Source organism: Musca vetustissima, unplaced genomic scaffold, assembly GCF_032173495.1.
Source record: "Musca vetustissima isolate MV318-11 ecotype Yass unplaced genomic scaffold, APGP_CSIRO_Mvet_v1 utg30764, whole genome shotgun sequence".
Lineage (NCBI taxonomy): Eukaryota > Metazoa > Arthropoda > Insecta > Diptera > Muscidae > Musca > Musca vetustissima.
This window is the reverse complement of record NW_026876173.1, coordinates 61,459-78,786: the sequence shown is the minus strand read 5'-3', so window position 1 is coordinate 78,786 and position 17,328 is coordinate 61,459. Positions and strand designations below refer to the sequence as shown.

The window sequence follows — 17,328 nt, the reverse complement described above, 5'->3', positions numbered from 1 at the left end:
ACGCGCTCAAGAAGCCCAAAATACCGACATTTTTGGAGTACCCTTATATGGGGGCTACCAGAAAAAATGGACCTATATTTATAATTTTTAGTGGCGAAATTGGGTACCCAATAGCAACTCAATGTACCAAATTTCAGCGAATTCGGTTTAAAAACGCGCAAGAACCCCAAAATACGTAAAATTGGGGGGTACCCTTATATGGGAGCTATGCCTAAACGTCGACCGATATATCCCATATTCGAAATTGACTTGCCTGCAGACAAAAGACGACTCCGTGCAAAATTTTGGCGATCTATCTCAACACGTTTAGACGGTAGAGTGATTACAACAGAGGGAGAGACGGACATGCTTAGATCGTCTTAGAATTTTACGCTGATCAAGAATATATATACTTTATAGGGTCAGAAATGATTATTTCGATGAGTTACAAACGGAAAAACAAAATTAATATACGCTCCATACTATGGTGGAGGGTATAAAAAGGGGTTATATGGGGACTACCCCAAAAAGAGGGGGCATACTAAAAATTTTTTGTAGAGAAATTTGTTACCATATTCGACTACAAAATACCAAATTTCAGCAAATTCGGTTGAAAAACGTGCTCAAAAACCTCAAGATAGCGATATAAGGATACCCTTATAAGGGGGCTACCAGAAAAATTGGACCTATATTTATAATTCTTGGTGGAGATATTTGGCACCCAATAAGAACCAAATGTACCAAATTTCAGCGAAATCGGTTGAAAACGCGCTCAAGAACCCCAAAATAGCGACATTTACGGGGTACTCTTATATGGGGGCTTCCAGAAAAAAATTGTCCTATATTTATAATTTTTAGTGGAGAGATTTGGTACCGGATAAGAACTCAATGTACTAAATTAGAGCCACTTCGGTTAAAAACTACGATCAAAACCCCCAAAATACTGAAAATTAGAGGGTACCGTTATATGGGGGCTATCAGAAAAAATGGACCTATATGTATAATTTTTTGTGGAGAAATTGGGTACCCACTAGCAAAAACGCGCTCAAGAACCCCAAAACCCCGGCAATACAAAATGAAAAAATTCGCTGTTGCAAACATAAATTTACTGTGAAAAAAATTCATTTCGGGGGGGCCGGGCCCCCCGGGCTCCCCCCCTGCGTACGTCCCTGCTTAGATCGTCTTAGAAGATCTGATCAAGAATATATATACTTTATAGGGTCAGAAATTATTATTTCGATGAGTTACAAACGGAAAAACAAAATTAATATACGCTCCATACTATGGTGGAGGGTATAAAAACGGGAACAGAGCAATACTTTTTAACCCAATCTATACAAATGTTGAGCCAAACAATATAACAACGCTGGCACAAAATATATTTCTTTTTTGCTTTTTTATTTATTATATATATTTTTTGTTCATTTACATGCATAGATTTACATTGAATGTTACAAATTTCAGATACAAATAATACACAATTTTGTTTTCAAAGTATAATACACTAAAATAAAGACACAAATTATCATCAAGTCGTACACATACAAAATATTACGTAAACTAAAAAATGATTGGCGAGATGATGATGATGCTCGCTAAAGACTCTCAACGGAACAACGTCTTATAGGATAAAATCAAATTTGAATTTAATGTCATTAAAACGACTTACAAGTAAACAGAGAATACAAAATGAAAAACAGAAACGAAACAATAAAAAAACGAGTTAAGTTTATACACATAACATGAACGAAGCAGGGCGAAACAGAAAATAATAATAATAATAGACTGTAAAATAAAATCCAAACAAGGATTGAATGCACACAGCGCCACATAATGACGATGAATGAATGTGTCCTGTTCAGCAGGCTCACAAGCTGTATTCCACTGTTGCTTAGGCAGCAACACAAAACGGTGCTACTGCTGCTGGCATGGTATGCCCGAAGAGATGGGTATTTAAAAATCACTTAGAATATATCAATTCCCAATTTATACAATATTGTATCGAAGGCATACACCGACGAAATGAAGGTATATGGCTTATTGCGTATAACACCATAATCTGGCTCCAAACTAGGTAAGGCACGACTTGAAAAGTTTTGTTGCTGTGATCCCATGCCACGTTGTGTAATTGCTACCGCAACTGGCTTGCGTACATTTTGTTTCATTTTCTCCTTGCGCGCAACCAGCTTTTTCGTTTCCCTTACCATGTAAATGGCATCTGTGGTGGTCATGAAATCACGTATAATCTGCAAAACAAAACAAAAAAAGCCAAACTCAACCAATGTTACAAAGAATTATTACACATAGAACGGTAGAAGCAAAGCCCATACAATTAGTTGTTTGATATATAGGCCAACTTTGAACAACGATCCACCATTATTGCGAGTGTGGGTGGTAGCAGCGTTGTTTTGGTGTTGGTTACTTAAAGTACACCCCAATGATTACTTACCTTACGCTTGACCGGACAATGGGCAAATATCCATATAAGTGTGCACAGCGTATTGAAAATCTCACAATCTTTATCGCACCAACGCAGCAGCATTTGTGCAATGGTGACCAGGCCACCTTCTTGGAATGTATTCGCGGTCGTACTGTTATAACGAGCCAAATTCAAAATGATGCGGCTGCAATACATAATCAGTTGCTTATCGACTTCGGACCGTATGGCCTGTGCCATAATGCCATAGCAGAATGTGGAAATGAAATCCGAACGGCACATTAAGAGATGTGGAACAGTACGAGAAATACGATCTGCAATAAAATTAAAATTTATTACTGTTAGAGGTGCGAGTATTTGCAAAAACCAAAAAACTACGGGTTGGAGGGATAAAATAGGAGAGAGAAAAAGATAATGAAATTGTATCTATGTTTCGATCCTGTTTATAATCCAATTTGTAAAGAAAACGGGTTGCAACCCAATTAGAATTGGGAATATAAAATTTGTTGGGGTTTTGTGAAGTTAATTAGATATTGGGACCGATTAAACGGGTGGGCATCGGGTATGCACCATTTACAAATTATCGGTATATCTAAATCGGAGCGGATTGTAAGCAAATTTAACGCGCGTTATTCCAGACTTAATGTTGAAAGCTGTAGAAAATTGGTGACAATTGGACCGACTAAAATGGACTGAAATCAATTCATAATCCTGGATGCAATTTCGTGTCCATTTGATGGTGCCCCATCTATATAAAATCGGGCGATATGGGGGACATATGAAAATGTTAACCGATTACCATTATTTTCAAAAGGGTTCATCCAAGGGCAAATGATTAAGTTAATCCAATCCATGTCTTCCCAATTGGAAAATAAATGCAATCTGCATTTTGTTTACAAACGCAGCCGGTATTAAGACTCTAACAATTGACCAAAAACGATATTACAACAATCAAAATACAAACTTACCCAAGCGAACTAAAACATTTAATGCCTCCGATGCACTAAATCTGCCTCTTAATATACGTACAGCATCCTGAACCTTAAAACGTATAGTATTCACAGTATTCGTCGATTCCTTGAGGGCGGCAATATTTTTACGTATGGTCTTGATGCGGGCATTGTGATAACGTTTACGAATTCGATAACCGCGCCAGAAACGTTGAATGATTTTGGCAGCTTTCTTTTGGCGCAATAACTCTTTCATTTCTGGTGTCATGAGAGCTTGATAACGGCGACGTGCCAATAGACCACGTGCATGAGCCTGAAAGTCGACAATATTGTTTTTGAGCTGGAGAAAATGTTCACGTTGTTCACGCATCAACACGCGACCACGATATTTCTGTTGCAGGTGTATGGTTGTCTTTCGCAACAGAATGAAATCGTAGCGGACACGAAGCATTTCACGATTAGCTCTAAATTTGCGTTGTATGCAAATGATAAGAGAACGTATTAACTGATATTGTGAACGTATTTGTAGCATTTCACGGTGTGCCCTAAAACGCCGCTGTATAACAATGGCAGCTTGTCGCTGTCGTTGATATTCGGCCTGAACTCTGCGCATTTGTATAGTCGCCCTAACAACCCTTTGTAACAGGATAATTTTTTGTACAGTTTTAAGGAAGAGTTTTCGCTGTTCGCGTGCCTGCCGAGTTGCTCTCCATTTTCTTTGGATGGTAAGACTTGACGTTCGCAAACGTTTATAGCAGCCCTGTTTTTGCCTCATTTCTAGAATTGACCGATACCATCGTTGTATTTTTATAGCTGCCAAACGTTGGGTTTTATAGGCATTTTGCTGTTGTTTCATTTGTAGATATAAACGGAAATGAGTTTGTATACAAATGACTTGGGATCGAACATACGCGTAACGCTTCGATTCGATTTCCATTTGTTTTTTGGCCCGAAAACGTCTTTGTACCTGTATTATAAGAGATCTCTGGTACAGATATTGTTGACGGATTTGGCGTGCTAAGAGAGTGGCTTTGTAGCGCAATTGTATGGCAATGATTAGAGAACGCTGGCGTAAGTATTCCTTGCGTTGGGCACGCATGGCTAAGGTGGCCCGATATCTTCGTTGGATGCAAATAGCGGCCTGTTTCATTTGTTGATAGTTACCTTGTTGCATTTTCATTATACGATATGTACGATAGGCACGTTGTATACTTATAGCTGCCTGTCGGAATTTCAAATACTTCTGACGGTCTTCTTTCATTTGCAGGTAATTTCGGAAATGTTCTTGAATGCATAAGACAGCTGCGCGTGTACCTTGATACTTGGCTCGTAGATAGCGCATTTTCTTGTAAGCATGAAAACGACTTTGTATGGTTTGTATGGCAATTACTTTGGCTCGATATTCGCGATATGCCCTGCGCATTAACAGTTTAGCACGAAACCGTCTTTGAATATTTACAACACAAGTCCGTAAATGTAGATAATTCTCTCGATCGATGCGCATTTGTTTTGTAGCACGAAATTTCTGCTGAACCACTGTAGCATAGTATTGCATTGCAATGAAATGCATCCGAACTTGGCGACTGAGTAGAGTAGCTCGCCATTTCCTTTGAATGATAATAATTTTTTGCCGAATATTCAGATATTGTTTGCGTTGTTGACGCATTAGAACTGTGGCCCGATAATAACGCTGTATTCGGATGACGCTAGTCCTTAACTTTTGATATTGTTCTCTCTTCGTTTGCATTTCTCTGTTGGCACGGAATTTTCTTTGTACAAAAATGACCATTGTTCTCAGTTGTTGATATTCGAAAAACTGCTGTTTCATAAGATTACGGCTCCGATACATCCTCTGTATTAGCAAAACTGCAGAAATTGTTCTGGTATAGCATTGACGTGCCATATGACCACGCCATACTGCTTGTATACGACAGGCTGCCGCTTTTCTTTCTTGATGATATTTACATTTTTCTAAAGCTGCCTGTTCTCTTAAAGCTTTAGCTTCTCGTTTCAAACGCCAATGACGTTGTAGGCATATTGCACTTTGACGTAACTTCTGATAATTCTCACGTTCCATTTTACCCAGCCGTATGGCTTTATACCAAGTTTGTATAATAACTATACACTGGACAGTCGTAATGAATCGTTTACGCGCTAAATAACGACGACAGTGTTTCTGTAATACCACGACAGCCCTTGTACGCTCCTGTCTATAGGCCTCGACCATTCGTCGAGTCACAAAAGCACGATATACTTTCTGTATTGTGGTGGCAGCTGCCTCTCTGCGCAACTCCTCCTTGCGTCGAATACGCCTTGTAATGACAACTTTCAACCAAGAGTTACGCCACCATTGTTGTATTACCCTAGCGGCAGCATGGAATTTGGGCGATCGGAATTTGTAAATGATTTGCCAAAGTAAAGATAGAGTCTTCTCCCTATGGCCATCAACAATATCGTTTGCACTTATTTCACCCTTTAATTGGAAATCGGCTTCACTCAATGCCTTCAAACCCAAATTAACATTGAAGATTCTCTGTAGACGGGATATGGCTGGTACTCTCAGCTGCTTCGTCAGATCATCTCGCAATAATATGATTTCCATTACTCTTGTCAGTCGTATGCCATCACGTAAATCGACGGCCAAATTATGGAAAGCATAATCAAATTCATCCAAATAGTTTTGTTTATGCGTCAGAACATAACCCAAACGTTTTAGATCTCTGGTAATGTCACCCACATTGGCCAATAGTTCACATGAAAAACGTAGTAGAATTTCTCGTGTTTCTTTGTGTGGAGATTTCTTAATGAAAAGGCACGGATTATGGGTAATAATACGTTTCTCCTTTGCCTTATCCAAAAATAGCATTAAGAAAAAGAATTTCTGTAGTGTGAACTTTTTAATATGTTCAGCATATTCTTCGGAAAGGGTATAGGCTTTAGAGTATTTTTGTTCCAGGAATTTGTCGCGGAAAAATCTAAAATAAAAAAGAGTATATTTTTATGATACTATTTGTTCATGAATAAGGATCAAATATCAAGATTTGCAAAATAATAAAGTTCTATTGAGTTCTGAGGGATACAGATGAAGCACATAATGTTCTTGTTGAAATTCGTAATTTTTGCAACTCAGCTTTTAGCTACTTAAAGCCTATGGTAACTATATTGTCATATTATATAAAGTAAGACTCATTATATTTTGATCACATTTATTCCTTTATGGATCTGAATGAATAGACCATTGACAGCCAGTTTTTTTTTGGTATTGTTGAAATTATGAAACATTTCGGTACTTAAAACCCAACACATTTCTGACCATATCTGATTTACTCTATAAATGTTTACAACATTTGCATTAGCATTAATATTTCTTCACTTACCTATTCAATATGAATGTACTCAATCCAACAATATCCCGATTCGATTGAAGGTGAATTTTTTCACCATATACAACTTCCAAACCCAAACGTAACCACAGTGGATTGAAACACAAAAGCAATTCCAAAATTTCCCGTTGTGTTACAACATCTAAATGCAAATTACGATCGCTACGTATGCGCAAAGCATTCTTCTGGACATAGACGGCAACTTTGGAGCATGGGCCGCGCATCTCCTCGCTAAGGAATAGCTGAACGGCTGCTTTACGTAACGACTCCAATCGGAAGTTTGTTAGATATGTCATCGATTGTTCCTCTTTCGTGGGTGCCAATATTAAATCCTTATGGCGAACTTCATTAAACAATTTACCCACATCGATTTTGGCATTCGAATCCGTATCCAATTCTGCTGGCATTGTGACCAAAGCATTAAGCCATTTTTTGAAATCAGTTTGATGTCTATCCACGGCAGCTTCGTCTAAGTACATGGTCGACGCCAAAAACGGATCACATGTTGTGGTTGCCGCAAATGGATCTGGATTAATGTATGGCTGTAAAAATAATTCTGAATCATATAATCGTGTGCGTGGTTCCTCCTTCATTTTACGAGGCGTGACAGGTTTCTTAACCAACGACAATGTTTTGGCCAATTTGAATTTTTTAGGTTGTGTCTGAGACCATGACTTCACCTTTGCCATTGCAGCATTGGAAGGAGAACGATTATCAAGCTTCTGTCGTTTAGGTGGTGATACTGTAGAATAACTCGATTTTGTGGAACTTGTCTTTGCACTACATGTACTGATGACCGACTCGACACTTTGGGAATCAGAAAACGATAATTCGGTGGATCTTCTTTTATGGCCATTGGATTCTGTTACAGTTTGCAGTTTTGGTTTTGCGGTTTTTGTTGCCGAAGGTGGGGTGTTAGTTTTAGTCCGAGAATTTGTGTTTTTCGTTTTATTAACAACAGGACTACTTTTACGGCATCTTAAACCGACTTCATTTAAATTGAAGCGACTGGATTGAGCAAGAATTTCATTATGATTGAACATTACATCGGGGTGAGATATTAAACTAGTCTGACTGGCATTTAACACATCAATGGACGTATCATGGGCAGATTCCACAGGTTTATTGTCAGCATTAGAAGCACTTCCATTTACTTTAGGATTGCTAAGTTTGACCTGGGAAGTGGCCTGTTGAAAATAACGATTTTGTTCGAATGACTTAATCGTCTCCATCTCATTGAGATTTGGCAAAGACCCCTGCGTCAACACTGCAGATTGTGGTGATTTTTGATATAAATCCTTCATGGATTCCGAATATTTGCGCAATGGTGTACCCACTAGTTTAATATCACGTTTCAGATCTTCTTCTGTGGATGCTTTGGGTGTCTCCACGGGTTGACCCGACGGTGTTGTGACATTCGTAGCATTGGGAGGACTTGTATTTTCTTCTTCTTTTATCATATCTAAGGGTCTTGCCACGGGTGTTGTACTAATGACGGTTGTTTTGTTTAGAGGCAAACCAGTTCCCGTACTATGCCTACAATTGACATCAACTGAACTATTCAAATTATCTGCGGAACTGTCCAAACTCTCACAATGTTTGACATCAAATGTTTTATTGGTAATGACAATGGAAACACCTTTGGTGTCATTGTGTAAATCTTCGTTGGACGCTACACCCTGTTCATCTTCATCCAATTCTATATTTAAACATCTCGGCTTCAATTCTCGGGCATGGTCTGTATGATCCGGGGTATGAATAATTGGCACGGCTGCCATTGGAGTGGGCAATGAGGCTAAGCTCTCCAATCGCGATTGTGGAGGTTTGGACAGCGTTACAGTAGCCGGTGTAAATTTCAGTTCATCAATCATATCCAAAACATTAGACATAGCCATGGGGCTAACATTCTCCTTCAATGCATCCTTGTTGTCATGGAGGAAATGTGGCGAAAGATTTGCTGCCACCTTCATGTGATCAGCATTTTCATTTGAATAAATATTGCGTTCCATTAAAGGTGATGTATGAGACTGAATATTGTTGGCTTTCAATGTCGTCGCATTATCTCGCGTTGGCGGCATTGATGCTAGCTTATTGCTAATTCCGTTACCTTTATGATTCGTGGTAATGTTTTTATACGACGACGATGAAGATAATTGTTGTGAATGGGTTGGTGGTGGCGGCTTTGTTTCGCTTTTCCCCACACCTTGGGATTTGCTACTGTTATTCTCAATTGCCGTTGACAATCGCTTCTTTTGCAACTGCTGATGCTGTTGTTGCTGTGTTAATCTGTTAACTTTGCCAGAAGCACTTGTGGGCGATTTGAGGCGCAGTGTTTTCACATGTGTAGCATTGCTCGATGATATTGTAGGGAATTTACGCACATTCTATGTTAAAGGGTAAATCCGGATGTAGGGAATTGAGATAGAAAGAAGAGAAAAAATTAATTCAGCGTCGATTGGAAACATGTGTATGGAAGAATAATGAATTTGAATATTAAAGTGTTCTTTTCTACTTACCTTGGCTGGTTTATTTGGTACCGATTTTAGAATAACCATGACGTCTTTACGAAAATTCCTATCATCGATTAATTGTAAAGTTTCCTTGCATGACACATCAGTTTGTGGCGACCATACCATTTCCATTATAATTTCGCTCTGTGCCGGCACAGAGTTTTCTGTCCATTCAAGGGTTACATTGTGTTCAGGATTGATTGGTTTGTTAACGCTAACCTGTAATTATAACATTTTATTATTGTCACTTAGGGAATAAATATAAAAATCTGTAAGACATCAATATTATTGCGGCAAATATTGACTTATTCGGCGAGAACTTATGTCTATGGCAATGTAAATAAAAGATAATCCTAAAAAACATTTATTAGTGGGGAAAGTATGACGTTGTCCGCGAAGGGTTAAGACAGGGAAGACTATAGTTTTGGATCTTAGCCATTGGAAGTCATCAGTTCCCTTAGTTCAGTTCCCTTAGTTCAGTTCCTTAGATACAGATGTTACCTTTACACTGAATATCATATGACACATTAAATTTATTATTACAAATATTTAAATATTTTATTACAGTTTTAATGGACGAAATCATTATGTTCAAAAAAATGAGTGTATATGTCGATTTTAAAAGACTTGTAACTATATTAAAATTATCTACTTTTTACATGGAACTTCTTCTTAATATAGAACACTTAAATGAATTTAAAATCATTAAAAATATTTGTAATTATGATATTTTTATCGATGGTTTAAGGTTTTCCTATAGTCGACATATAAGTGAATAATATAAGCACCTTTTCGATCATTTAAGCTAAAAATTGAAAAAAAAATAAAATAAGCGCTCTAAATACCGAATAATTTATAAAAAAAAAAAATCTGTTTTGAGTGGTTTTCCATAATAGAAGAAATGGTTGTAATCTTAAATTATTTTAACCTCTGAAATATCTATTTAGCCATGCCGAGAATTGGATAACAGGTTCCCAAAGTCGGCATTATGTTTTATAATTATAACATTTTAATAAATAAAATTATTTTATAAAACTTTTTCAATACAACACCGATGGAACCATCCAATAAAAATTTATTTTTGGAAATAGCAGAAAAAAAATCCAATAAAAATATTTTTTGTTTAACCCCGACTATTGGAACATGACATGAAGACAATTGGAAACAAGTACCGACAAATGGCTAAGAGACACTTTTTTACCCAATTATTAATTTAATCTACTTTAATACAAATTAATTCAACAAATTTTTATTGCATCGGGGAGTAAAAAAAAATTTCGAAACAGATGAATCTAAATACAATATACTGAAAAAATGCACTCGGGATGGTAACACGACGTTAAAAATGCAAACATCCTTAATGTGCCGACTACTGGTGATTAGATATGTTTGAAATGATTGTTGGAATGCAAAAATTGGTTTAACGAAAGAAAACTATCATTGAGACCTTTCTACGCCCTTACAACAAATTAAAAGTTTACAATGGCACTGCGAAAACAGCGAAAAAATGTTCAAAAAATGTATCTACATTTTGTCGACAACTGAAAATGCTAGCAAAAATTATTTACGACTCTAGAGAACAATATTACCATATCAAAAATGTGTGGCCCGTCGGAAAAAATTTTAAACCGAGATTTTATGAGCGCTGTTCAAAGGCGCCCCCTACATTTTTTATTAAAAAAAAATAAAAAAAAAATATCTGGCATGAAGCCAAACTGGCCTTGAATCGATAATGATTTTTTTACATCACATATTGGTAAATCACAGACTCTCAATAGATTTCAACATGCTTTCACCATTTAAGTTTTGCTGTGGAAGCATAAATACAAATATATCATCTGTTAATGCAAAAGGCGGTTCAGTTGTTGTACTACATTTCTTCTTTAGAAGATGGGCGATTATAAATATTGGTGAATGGATTTTAAATTACATATATTAAATGTACACCTACACCTGCCTCTAGTGGAACATTTGATTACATTTCATAACATTTCGCTTCATATTATGATTGTCTACCTATGGATATAAAGATAACTTTGCAAGATTAGAGGTTATGATCTACTCTTCAAAAATAAAACTTTTATTGCAATCGATGGTTTTAATTTTTCCCCAGATTAAATTACACACATGTTTAATCCTACCATATACTCATGTGTGTTTTAAATCTTTGTACCTACATTTTAAAAATGTAATTGCAATTTAATGTATCTACTCACAAAAGAAATATGTTTCGGTTTGAAAATAACCTTAGTATGATCCTGTTAATAAAATCAATTTATGGAAGCATATGTTCACCGTATATTCCACCATTATGTTGCACATTTGCCCAATGTCCATGTGTGTGCGGCGAGTCCTTTAAGATGTATGCCACCACAATAATGAAAAAAGGCAAATTTACCAAAAAGGCGCTAACACCCATTATACCATGTGCGCACACATGTATGCCCTGGCGCGTTTATCGAAATAAATAAAAATGAAAGGAATGTGCCATTGTAAAGGAATTTCACCATAAGGCAGGCAACCAAATGTTGTCCATATCAACCCCCCTTTTCCTTCTGAGTATTTATTTGTTTGTTGTTTTCCTAAACATTGAAAAGAAATTTCAAATTGTCCTTTGATAGCATAGATAATAAATAAAACTGTGACCCTAAATTGTTGACACGAATGGCTCTATCAACTAACTAGGCAACCTAGCAACTAACTATCAATTGGAGCCTCCATCAAATGAACAGAACAGCAAGTCAATTCGTGTCACTTTTGTGAAAATTAAAAATGCTTTCACACGGTTCTATTACTGTTGCTGCTTCTGTTGGATCAATAGTGTACTAATTTCTTGTCCTTTTTTGCATTTGCTTGAGTAAACCCAAAATGGTTGTGGGCATGGATGTGAGACTTGAATACAAATTTTGCATTATGTGTGTACATGCATCTGTGTGCAGCATTCAAGTTAATGAAGGCATAATTCCGATGTGGAAGGGTAATGTTTATATGACCACACATACTGTGTGTACATGTATGTGTTTGCATTTAGTCCGATGGATAATAATGGAATGCTGGCTCATCTGTCTGGCGTTTGCCATTTTTTTTGCTGTTTGTTTTTTTCACATTCTCCCTTGCACACACAATTCCTGAGTTCTTTGTTTCTCTAAGGTGTGCGTCCTTACCTCAATATCAGTCTCAGATGGATTTATTATGCGCAGAATTCTTCTTGCCGTTTTTGTAACGGGAACACCTTCGAAGAGAACAATGGATTTGCCGGAAAATGGCGCCATTACCACTTCAGTGGGTTCGCGAGATTCAGCCAATCGTTTGTTTTTACATCGCGTTGGTGTCACCTTAACCTACGATAGATAGGGGGAGAAGATGAAAAGCAAAAATTAATCCAAAACTAATACATCCACTTCCAATTGAATTCACTCCAAATACCTCGAATGCACTCATATTCGATTTTTTTTTGCTTCTAAGGCGGCAGCGCTCAGGTGTTCGTTTCACACACTCTCACAACAGGACAGACAGAAAAATATGACAAAACACAAACAACAAAAAGGGACAGGAATTTTTAATTACAATTCACAATTGAACGACGAACAAAACAAAAAACTTTTTTCCTTTTCTGTTCACAACTGCTGCACTGTTGTTCGGTCTGGTTCTATGGCAATGTTACACAAATTCCATTCACCGCCGAGCACTGTGCACAACAAATTAATTGAATTCCTTTTTTCTTTGATTACAAATAACAATTAAAACAAAAAATACACAATTTAACTTAGAGCAGCGGCTGAGCGTGCCGTTAGTTTGCGCTTCCTATTTCAAATAGTTTGAAGTTTGTTTATATGTCAGCAGCTGTCATTTTTGCGAACGCCATTATTTGGTGTTGCCACATTCCTGACATTAGTACTGTATGTAAAGTGGCAATGATCTGGCTATGCTAGAGAATGGTTTGTGTACACACTAAAACGAAACGAAGTAGGTGAAGGCATAACATAAGGTTTACATAGCCTACCTACCTATGTCATTGGATACAAAGAAATTACGAAATAAACGACTATTAATTGATGATTTATTATAAAACATAATCGATGCGCATCATAATATAATTATACAAAGTAGTCTCATTTGAGAAATTGATAATGGCATTTCAAATAAAATGAAAAATCAATTCCGTAAAATTGTGTGTATGTCGATTGTCATATTCAAAATAAATTAAACAAAATATATTTTCTAAAGCTGCTCATTGATATAATAAATCTAACCATGGATGTTACAAATTATATTTTTAAGTTTTAAAGATAGGGAACTTCAAAATATCTATAAATATTAATTATTCAGCAGGTCTTGCCAATGAACACATGATATGGGTACATTTCGAAGGAAGGTATTTTCATTTAAATTTTGAAAACTGAATGAGTCAAAATCAAATTTATGAAACAATTGGAAACATCGAGACTAAAGTGGGCCACACACGTCAAACATGTGCGTTCAATCGGTGTGAAGCTTCTAGCCCACACACGTCAAACGGATCCACAAAACTTCATTTCATATTTATTTTTGAAGCGTGAAGATGGACGGAGAAAGATCAAATATTTTTATTTAATATAAATTTACTAAATACTTATATTTTATTCTGGAAAAAATATTTTTATTTCCCACACTTTAGTGTATGTGTAAAAAAATATCAAAAAAAATCTTCCAAAACATTTTTTGCACATGTTTGACATTGTTCACTGATCCGCACTCCACGAAATTACACAAAAAATGAGAAAATATCCACACTCCAGGCCACAGACGTAAACATGTGCGCGTCGCACAACGAAAAATTAAATTTTTTTAATTTCTTTCGATCGGTGTGCGCACCGCCAAATCGGCGTGTACACCGTACCACACACGTCAAACATTGCTTCGATTTGCACCGAAATTTGGCACACCGTTGGTGATTGGTCATGAATGATGTGTGTTAAGTTTCTCTGAAAAATGGTAAATTGAGAATAATTAGATATATATATATATATATATATATTTCTAACAAGCGTGTCTTTGCTGTAAAAGGCCCCTATTTATCTTAAACGATTTCCACAAAATTTGGCACAAAATATATTTCTTTAATATTATGTTAATACATATATATATCTTTCGATTTGAATGAAATTTGGCATAGCATATTGAATTAGGTCTAGAATGAGTGTGTTAAGTTTATTGAAAATCGGTTCAGATTTAGATGTAGCTCCCATATATAGTTTTGTCCGATTTTATGTAAATGGTGCACCAAAGGCCCTATATATCTTTCGATTTGCGCGAAATTTGACACAGCGTAATGAATTAGGTATAGTATAATGTGTGTTAAGTTTCCTGAAAATCGGCCCAGTCCGACTTTACTACTTTCCTTACTGGTTTGAAACTTTCACATGCATACTTATTTAATATATACATATATCAATATACATACATTCATTTTCAACGTAACTGTCATTTGATTAAAAACTGTCAAGTTCACGTGTACATCTATGTCTGTTCTAAAAATAATGCGTATAGTTTCTTTAAGGTTTAAATAATCTAATTTTTAAGAAAAGCTGATGCCGACGACTGTCACTTCAACTCCAAAAATAATAGAAGGCAAGAAAAAGAGATATTTTTGCATATTAATGAACAAATATGTTGTATCCTACATATTATACAACGAAATACAAAGATATTATGTGTACATCAATAGCTCCCTAATGCAGATGTTCATAGTCAACTGACATAAAAGAAGAAAGGAGAAAAAAATTAAACGTAAAAGTTAATCATAAATCAAATATTTGTTTAGCTTTTTCTGCGCACGTTGCTCGCATCCTCAGCCTTCTCCAGAATAGAAGTAGGAAATTTGCCTATGCTTTCAAAGTGTTGCGACGAACCATGTGAATAGAGTTAACATCTCTTTTGAATTTCTATTTGAATATACGTGCGTGTACATACATATGTATGTATGTTTGTACATATGAACATATTTCTGTACAAAAATATTAAAAGAGGGGATGTAATCCGAAAGAAGTGTTGTTTTTATGTCAATTTTAAATATAACATCCTTATCAGATGGTGATTGTGTGTTAACATTTTCGTACGAATATGTGTACATTAGAGCTACGATTTTTGTAACTTCGTATGGTTTGGCGTTTCTATGAAAAAACTCACCCATAAAATCATGGCAATTTTTCTTTTAAATTCAAGAATGTTTAAACATGTTTTGGTGTCATTGTAATCAAATATACAATTAAATACAAGGGCACGTTTTAAATTGTAAAAATCATAAAGGATTTCCGTGACCCATACAATGAAAATAAAATCGATTCAAAATACGCCAATTCCAATGACCAATGTCTGATTTTGTGCAAAAGTTATGTGGCTTTTCGTGGTATACAATTAATAACTAATTATTTTAGTCATTCCTGATCAGCAACATAATTTTTGAGAAAAAATGCAAATATTCATAACCCTAGTCTACATACTTAAGTATATATTCGTACATATTCATACTATACGGCAAATTTAGTTAGCAACTCCTATGGGTTACACCAGGTGGGACTACAGCAAAATGGGATTTCCTACCAAATAAGAAGCAAAAATTTCACATTACAGCCAAAAGTGTGGGAAAATGATCTAAAAATCATTAAAATACTTCATGTGACCTACAACGAAAAATAATATCATAGATAGAATTTTTTGGATGCTATAGACTTCGGTTCCCAAATCATTATATATTAAACATCAACCCTCAGGCCCCCTACTGAAGCCTTGTATGGATAGCATGCGAGGTCGACAGTTGCAAACATTTGAGGCGTTACATCTTTCATCGATGAGAAGCAGTTTTCCAGCAGTCGAACATGAACCTGGTTGGAGAACCGATTCCGATTACCAATTACCCCAATGTAACGTTCAACAACATTTTCAAGTCGTCTGTGCAAGCGACTATTAGTTGCAGCAATTCACTATGCGGCAGCTCCTGGGCGCTAACAAGGACACCTAATTGGCCTTATATGAGAAGAAGGAGGTTATACGCAGTCTCCTTCCGTGTTATCGTCGGGAAATACGCCTGTCATAGGTTTATGGAAAGGTTTCACAGGGTGCCCGGGGCTATTGAATGCTTTACCGCCCACGAAACAAATGGAATACCACAAAGGCGCGGTGATGAGGATTCAGGTCTGTATACCGAGAATGAAAGATGTCTCAAAACGTACAGAACATGTAAGGCTTCTTGAATGAACAAACGGAAGAAATATGGGAAAATGATGAGATTAAATGATTTATTTTAATTAAAGATAAGTTTCTTCAAACTGTCAAAGCATATAATCACATTCATTTAGTAGTTGATAAGTTAAATGCTATACGACAAAATGGTGACTAGGAGTTCTACAAAATATAGATGGAACCAAAAATTATTGCCAGCTAATTTGGGATAGAAGTTCCAGTGCCAAGAAGGGTTTATACAGGCCAAATGTAATGAGTTCGAACTCCAAATCTTTTTATAGAACTACATTGTTTGACTCATATTTGGACGAACTAATTGTAAATTTAACAAGCAGATTTCTAATAAATATTAACGAATTTAACAATTGCACTCATCGCAACATTGGATGGCACAAGAAGAAAATAAGCTTCTTATTTTGGAGGGTACCCTTATATGGGAGCTATGCCTAAACGTGGACTGATAAAGCCCATCTTCGAACTTGACCTGCCTGCAGACAAAAGACGACTCTATGCAAAATTTTGGCTATCTATCTCTATTCGTTTAGACGCTAGAGTGATTACAACAGACAGACGGAAATGGCTAGATCGTCTTAGAATTTTACCCTGATTAAGAATATATATACTTTATAGGGTCGGAAATGAATATTTCGATGAGTTACAAACGGAATGACAAAATTAATATACCCTCCATACTATGGTGGATGGTATAAAAAGTATGATGTCAAAAATTTTTATCAACAAAGCATGAAAATGGAGAGAAGGATTTTAGCGGAATTACGAAACTGGTTTAATTGTCAGTACAGTTGATGACACTTAATAGGACAAATAACTATTTCGCACATGTTAAT

At 36.2% G+C, this 17,328-nt stretch overlaps 1 protein-coding gene across 1 annotated transcript; it reads right to left on the bottom strand.

The window, feature by feature from the left end:
- Positions 1–1,919: 1,919 nt before the first annotated feature.
- Positions 1,920–12,710, bottom strand: LOC133338654 (protein abnormal spindle). Its single transcript, XM_061546821.1, has 7 exons — positions 12,686–12,710; positions 12,424–12,600; positions 9,266–9,478; positions 6,744–9,133; positions 3,385–6,341; positions 2,429–2,730; positions 1,920–2,225 (listed from the first exon to the last, which is right to left on the bottom strand). The coding sequence occupies exons 1-7, from the start codon at positions 12,698–12,700 to the stop codon at positions 1,944–1,946; spliced, it is 6,336 nt and encodes a 2,111-aa protein (XP_061402805.1). The 5' UTR covers positions 12,701–12,710; the 3' UTR covers positions 1,920–1,943.
- Between the last annotated feature and the right edge of the window lie 4,618 nt (positions 12,711–17,328).